This window comes from Pundamilia nyererei, unplaced genomic scaffold (assembly GCF_000239375.1).
Source record: "Pundamilia nyererei isolate P.nyererei 1_Seehausen unplaced genomic scaffold, PunNye1.0 scaffold00042, whole genome shotgun sequence".
NCBI lineage: Eukaryota > Metazoa > Chordata > Actinopteri > Cichliformes > Cichlidae > Pundamilia > Pundamilia nyererei.
In genome coordinates this window covers 2,719,722-2,727,630 of record NW_005187443.1, presented here as the reverse complement: position 1 = coordinate 2,727,630, position 7,909 = coordinate 2,719,722, and the positions used below count along the sequence as shown (strand labels likewise).

At 43.9% G+C, this 7,909-nt stretch overlaps 1 protein-coding gene across 4 annotated transcripts in view; it reads left to right on the top strand.

Moving 5' to 3' along the window:
• The window catches only part of plxna1b (plexin A1b), a 175,638-nt gene that overhangs the window by 101,849 nt on the left and 65,880 nt on the right, over positions 1–7,909 (top strand). For all 4 annotated transcript variants that reach the window (XM_005731319.1, XM_013910375.1, XM_005731318.1 and 1 more), the window contains exon 9: positions 6,314–6,428. In XM_005731319.1, the coding sequence (XP_005731376.1) occupies positions 6,314–6,428 (115 nt within the window). The remainder of the gene's footprint in view (positions 1–6,313; positions 6,429–7,909) is intronic.

The window sequence follows — 7,909 nt, the reverse complement described above, 5'->3', positions numbered from 1 at the left end:
TAGCAATGACATTGTCAGCCTGGCACTTATTTACCCCAAAAAGATCAAAGCAAATATGATAATACTGAAACGGTGTGAATCAAATCTTGTGCCTCTTCCGATGAGTTGGTCTCCTTCACACTCCAGATGCCCTCAGCTCTCTGTGCCTAGTTGCAGTTCACTGCCTCTCCTAATCCACCTTCTGCTGAAAATCTCTACCACCCATAGAGCCACACCCTTAGGTCAGTCCTACCACAAGCCTGGTGCGCCCTGCCAGGGTAAAAGAATCCTCTAACTCCTCCATCCCCCTAACACAATACCCTCCCTCCTGCTCAATCGGGGCTGATCTAGGGGAGGCTGAAACGTCTGCTGGGGTATTAGCCTTGGGGCAGCAGATGGCTTGGGGGCCCCTGGGGTACCACAGGGCTCCATCCTGGCTTCCCTCTGGATGCAGGATGAGCCTCCTTCGAGGATTGTCTACAAACACACACAGACATACACGTGCAGTGTTACTCCACTCCTGCACTTACCGCTCACTGAAACCCCAACTGTCTTGGACACCTAATCCGTTACTGTGACCTTTAACCCAACCCCCTGCTCTTGTACACAAATCCCCTGCCACGGCAACGATGATTAGCTCAGCTGGTTAAGGGTGTGGTGGTTTACGATGTCAACTCACAGTTAATTCATCTCCCACAAGGACCCCATAATGTCGGTGTTATCTCTCAATGTCTTTTTGGGTATTTGGGTGCATCTTGCATCACATCTCATGTTAATAATGAAAACAAATATAGTAGGACACCTTTTTGTAAAATTCGATATTATATCAGATATTCTAACATGTCACTGATCTCATAAATCGATTGAAAAAGTACGAGAAGTGACAGAGACGAGAGAGTCGCCCGTGTGACGATATTAGCCCAATGAACTCTGATTAAGTCCGCTCCCTGTTCTGATCTAATACAACCTCTGAGTGATGTAATGGACATGTTTAACGAAGTTAGAGTTAGGGCACGTTGCATCTTCTGCAGCGACTCTGATGGTGAAGAGAGATGCTGAGATAAGAATTCCATTTGGAGCTGGCACTATGTCCCGCATACCCGCTGTTCCCCCCCAGGCGTAAGTGTTTGCCATCTGATGAGATCAGACTGGTAATGTTGTTGGTGTAATCAGTTCAGGCCCGCACAGCCACATGCAAGGCCCTGTTTCCAGAATGCTTGGTCATTCTTTGCAGAGCTGGGCTTTCCTCTAATGGCCTTGAACTTAAAATACTGCAGGCTCTTACACCATGCAGGAAGCAGACATTCTCGAAACATTCAGAAGCAGAATTGCGAGCATTAGCTGTGAGTGAATTCCCACGCATCTTTCTTTTTTCCTCCTCAGCATCATGTTGTACTTCCTGCTGTCTAGGCTTGTATGCTGGAGTATAAATGCACACTGGAATTGCTTTGCCAACAGTTTAATCTCACGTGCTAATACCCCCCACCCCCCCACCCCACACCCAACCAAAAAAACACCAAAAAAAAAAAAAAATTAAAAACAACACACACCCCACCTTTTTATTTACTCAACTGATTGCGTCGTGGCCCTTGCCTTTTCAAAAATGCCATAAATTTGCATAGCAGTACTAATATAATTAGAATTCCCACTGTTTCAGTTTAAGGGTTGCTGAGATTGAAATAGAAAATCACCCGCGGCCATGATTGCTCCTTAATTAAATATTTCCATACGCTCCTTTTCATTCCACAACCCCCCATTTAATAAAGATAGAGCATACAGTCTGGAAATGAATTAGAGTTTGGGTGTCTGAATAAGGCCACATGAAGCACCTTTTCTTAATATGGTTAATGTGGCTTGGCCAGTGTCTGGATCATTTGTTGTGTGATTGAGGGTGCTCTTTGGAGAAAGAAAATGTATTAAATTTGATAACAAGAAAGGGGCATGGTTTTGTGATGGAGAAAATGGTAGAAGAATAAAGCCAGAAAGGTTTGGAGTAATTATAAAATGAATGGCCCACATAGACTGCCTTGTTTTCTTGTAAACACTCTTGTAAACGCATTAATAGATTTATGTGCACGAGCATTAGTCCCTATGTGTTTTATCAATCCCTCTCAAATTTTGAAGGGATGCAGTAATGATAGAAAAGACTATTCTGGAGGGCCGTTAAATTATTCACCTCCACTTCTTTCAAATGAATCGTGACCAATAAATAACTCATTTTGCCAAGTGCACAAGTGTCAAACGCAGCTCACGAGGAGAGCTGATTGTGTTTAACACTCCAAACTGACCAAGGAGAAGAGAGAGGAGGAAGTCAGTCTATTGTGTTTGGCCACTGCTGCTGCAAAGCTAGCGTATCTCCATTAGCATCTGAATATGAGCGGATTAAATTAGCATTATGAGCGTGGACATACGGGCAGCGTGTCTCCAGCCGGTCAAAGGCTCTGAGTGGCTACAGGCGATGGGGAGTGACAGGAAGGAGCAATAAGGATGCTATCGGGGGGTCGGAAGAAAAGAGCCCACCTCTGGACACTAGAGTTGAATGTCCTCAAATTGCCCTGGGTGGGCTTTTTATTAAAAGGGTGTGCACCAAGCCTAAAAGAGAGACCTTGAAATCCTAAGGCAGCTCGTTACAGGGGGTCCTGGTTACTTGGAGGAACCAAAGAGCGAACAGTAGGGGGTTGTCAGACAGGGCCTACTGCTGGCCTTGGGTGGCACGCATAATGGGCGACGCCTTTTATTTCAAAGGGCGTAACCATAAAAGTCACTAAAAGTTGGCAGTAGTTACCTGCTGATATTTTGCTCATTATTTCAAAGTCGTTGGTACACTAACAAGGCTGATTTGACATGAATAAAAGAAAAAGGAAAAAAAAACAGATATAAAGGATTATTATCGGGGTTTAGTGACAGATGTGTTAACTGGTGTGAATTACTAACTACACTTTGTACTGCTCACTGTCTGGTTCTAGTTACCTGCTGTGTTAAGTTGGTGTTGTACTGTATTTTGATGAACTCTAATCCAAAAAAGGTATTCTTTGACATTAAAAATAGTATTTGTTAGCAAGAGAAGAAACCCTAACAAGCAACGCCATGAGCATGACTAACTTACCTCTCCTTCATTTGTCTTGCACCAGTAATGTCTTCTGGTCTTTTGTCCAGCATTGACAGCCCTTCCTCTGTTTCTTGCAACTTCCTTTGGGACACAGTGTTGAGCTAAAATCCCAGTTCTGCTCTTTGACTCTCAGCACTGTATGGTAACCTTGTGTCGCCTAATCGCTTTCCCTCCATTTGTTGGCAACATTGACAAATCTCCTATTTGCTCTTGTGTGGTATTAAGAGGCCTGTTATTTCCTTAGCTGCACATCTTTTATTCTAAATGGACAGCTTCTGTCAGCACAATGCTAAATTGGTCAATTAAAGAGGCAGTGGGATTGAATTAAGCTCGAGCGTCTGATGTTGCTCAAAAGGAGGGGTCTGGGCTAGAAACGATCGCTTAAAACGTGCACCTAACAAACGAGTGGCCCTAATTGATCCAAATGAATCCACATCAGGGTTTGATGGATTCATATATGGGCTCCATCTCAGTGCTCACAAGTTAAGACCCTCATTTTTCATTTGCTGTGGGGAAGGGGAGCTCGCATTTTACACAGGGTTAAAACACACTTGAGAGCTTGTCAGGAGTCATTCAGGCAGAGGCACAAATTTATACCTGGTGGATGAGGCTGAATACGAATCAACCTGCTCGCTTTCCCAGCTTACTTATATTAAATGTAGTATTTTATTGTCTTTCCAATAAACCATATGCTCACACAAAGCTCAGTAGCTGAAATGAGTCACAGAATAATCTCTAAGTTCATGCCGAAGACAAAAGGCTTTAGTAAGCTCTGTAATAAAATGAAACAATTTTATTTGCTAAGTCATAATGGTTACATTAGATTATGCAGTACACATAAATGAGATACCAAGTGGCTAAGCATCTCTCGAGGAGTAAGAGAGCACCAATAGCATGATGCCTTGTAGATAAACTGCTCTTAAGCCTGTTTGGCTGTCCCTTACAGGTCCCTTTAGATGGTGGATACAGACTCATAAACGCTTCCCCACTTCCAACCTAATGTTTCCTCACTCTCCTGTGAGACCTCTCACCCCCTTTACCCCCCCTGTCCCATCTCTCCCACGATACCTGGCGTCTACATCTCTGTCAGGGAAATCCACCTGCTTTTGATCTCTCTCTCTCTCTTTCTCTCTTTCCTTCCTCTCATCTTTCAGCCTGTCTGTCTGCACCTCGCCTCAGTTAAAGCAGGTGAATTCAAAATCGTGAAGCACTCTTAGTCCCACGGATGAAAGAGGGGTTTAGACAAAGGGGAAGGGGGAGAGGGTGAATGAAAGAGTTGAAAAGAGCGAGAGGGGCAGAAATGGAGTGACAGAAAGAGGTAGATTTTAAAAGACTGACAGAATAAAGGACTGGAGGGAAATGTATACGGAGAGGCCAAGTTTGAGGAAGATTATTGAACATATAGAGGCAGCAAGCAGTGGACAGTTACAAGCAAGTGGGGAGTGATGAATGAGGGAACGAGGGAGGGGGGTACATATGTTAGATAGCTAGCTGGAAGATGGGAAGAATATATGAGAGAGAATATGAAACGGGGTGGCAAAAAACAAGTGGAAAAAGAGGGTTTTGAGGAAAAAAGATTTAAATAGCATTAAAATATTTATTTATATCAATAAATTTTTTTTGTATTGGTCAGTGTGGTGTTACCACTGTATTCAAACTATATTATCCCAGCCCTGTTTTACATTTTATTTTCAGTCTGCTGGTTCCCTTTCAGTTGATTCAAATGGTGCAACACATAAGTATGAGATATCACGGCTCCGTGTGTCCTGCTGAAGAAACCTATATTCATGCCTTTAACCTCCTAGGACCTGCCGTCCACATATGTGGACGTCACATTTTGGGTTATTTAGACCAAAATACTAAATTTTGCTCTACAAGGGCCTGATATCCGCTTACGAGGACATTATACTGCTACTGTTCTATCAAAATTTTAAATGAATATCCTCATATGTGGCTCTGATTTTTCATAAAAACAAAAATAAGGTAAAAAATAAAATCTGGTAATACTTTGTTTTTACATTCATCGGGCCAATCAGCCCAAATATCAAAGAGAAATTAAAAATGCATGCTGTGGAAGAGTTTGGGTCTTAGGAGGTTAAGGTGGACGACCTATGGCGTGCATGTGCACTGCTCCGCCTGCACATATAGCGCGATATGTCGCCCTGCGCAACATCATCCCCATACGTCATATGAAAGCCTACAGCTAGCTCTCACAGGCCCAGAAGCACCCATTCCAGGTGTGTTCAATTTTCAGGTGACCACATCGAGTGTTCCCGCTGTATTTTCATTGTCGTGCCCCAATATAGGTGCCTTCAAACAGCTGCATGAATGTACATGTTCCTAAGTTCCCAAGCTGCTGCAGGTTAGCTTGGCTGGCTGCTCACAGCTGGCACACTTGCGCCCCTTCTCCGTGGGTGGTGCGAGCCGTTGCTATGGGTTACTTTCTGCAGTTCCGGGTCAAGCGGTTTCGTTTCTGCAGAATGATAAAAACTGCTGTTCGCAAGGAGGCTGCAGTGATACTGAAGAGGAAATAAGTGCACTGTTGCAGAAAAGAGCAATACAAGTGGTCTTGAACACTGAGACAGCTTTTAAATGCAGTTGGCCTGGAAGATTGATTGATCGATCTAAGACGTGCTATTTTTCATGTGGCTATACACCCGAACCACAAGCACCTTCTGAGGTTTGCGTTCGAGGGCGTAGCCTATGAATACCCGGTGCTGCCGTTCGGGTTGTCTCTTGCTCTTTGCAAATGTGCCGATGCACCATTGGCACCCTTCATAAATAAAGGTCTCAGCATCTTAGCCTATCCAGACGACTGGGCTCTAGTAGCTTGCTCCAAAAAGCAGGCAGCAAACACAGCTATCACACAGTTAGGCATTTGGTTTCTGTTTTCCTGCTACTGTTCACGTTTTTCCCTACAAAGGGGAGGGAAAAAAAGAAATGACATATTGTGACAGACCACACATCCCAAACACAGTCCGTTCCATAAGCGAATTTCATATGTAATGAAGAGAGATGACATGATAAAGAGAAAATAAAATAACATGCAGTCTTCTTCCAGCAAGTTAGATCAGGTTATTGATAGAAACTGATGGACCAGTTTCACTTTTTCTGTATCTGTGCCATGACAAATGATGCTGTAAAGCAGTGCAATGACTGAGCCTGAAGTAAGAAGTCAGGTGACCCTGTTAACTTCTTTTCTCTTTTAATCTCTCTCCATTTTAGCTGTCTTTCTTGTGTAAATGGCTCCTTCCCATGCCACTGGTGCAAGTACCGCCACATGTGCACCCAGAATGCCAACGACTGCTCTTTTCAGGAGGGCCGTGTCAACAACTCTGAGGTAAGATTCATTGAGCAGATTAGTGCACATTGCTGTCACTCCACTGCAACATCTTCTGCTGCATGTATATTTGTTATCTATCGATTTGACACATACAGCATCCAGCTTCTACCTTTACCTTCACACCCTCACTGTGGTTTTCTCCTCATATTATCCTGCTTCGTGTGTCTGCTGTCTGTATGTGTGATAGTGGCTTTTGGCACAGTGACAACAGCTTGTGTACTGTGCAGCAATAATTCTGTCGTGGCCCATAAGGCCATAAGCAGGCTTGGATGAATGAATGTCTATGGAAATACTGCCTTGTTCTTACATAGCCAAATGCTGCATTAGCATAAAAGCTAATATCAATCGTGCCTTCTGGCAGCTACAGCAGGCATCATGCAAGGCATAACAAGTGTTTGTCAACTGCTGGAGTATAAACAAGGATATTAGTGATAGATGCAGAGCCGTGTTATGTTTTCAGGGTGGTTTTCTAGTTTCTTTGTCTCACACACACCAAACACAGTCCTGTATATATTAACACACACCGAAAAATGCACTGAAACGCTCATCTCCTCTGTGGACTTGCGCATGTAAATCCGCTGCACTCCCAAGTGACTGACAGTCATGCCTGTGCTTTGACTGATTGATGCTTCACACATACACATATACACACAAACACGATTCCATCGCCTTATATTGTGGTCTGACTTTCGCTGTTATCTCTATGCAGATTAAAGTCCCCCCTTGTCAGCCAGCCCCAATCACCGGCCTTTATTAATTGGTCGACCTTTATTTACTTTCGTCTTTCTCTTCCCTCAAACCTGAGCTGTGCAGAATCAAATGCTAGCAAGTTAAACCGCAGCCTCAGTGCCCGTCCAAAACAAGACACCGACCTAGCCTTCACGGCTCATGGAGCTAACGTTAGCGGATTAGTGCACCCATCTGCAAGGCACAGGGAGAGCGCTGGCTAGCATACTCTGAGCCGAGAGAGGCCAGAGGGGCAACGGATGGATAAACAGGAAAGGCCTGCAGGGATGAAAGGGGAAAAAAAACAGAGGAAAGCTGGAAGCAAGTAAACATATAAACTGAGTAACACTGGTGAATGATAGGAGAATTTTTGTCTGAGGCATAGCATGTGCTAGAGTAAGATTTGGAACTGAATAAGCTTACATGAGTTTATCAGATGTTTGACAGGAAATTAAGTAGCTGGACATTATTTAATGACTAACCGAGCAAGTCTTTTAAAAATAAATCTCAAACTATGAGGATTTCAAATGTTGGCATTTGCTGCGTATAAAGAGGATGATTATCGGAGTGAGAAAGACAGCAGGAAAACAAAAGGGATAGACAGATCGGCTGACAGTGGCATGTGGACAGAGAGACCTCTCCTGTCACCTCGTCTGCCCAAGAAACCACCGACCACATGCTCCACAAGAGAAACCATCATCTGCACCATCTCTCTCTCTCTCTCTCTCTCTCTCTCTCTCTCTCTCTCTCTC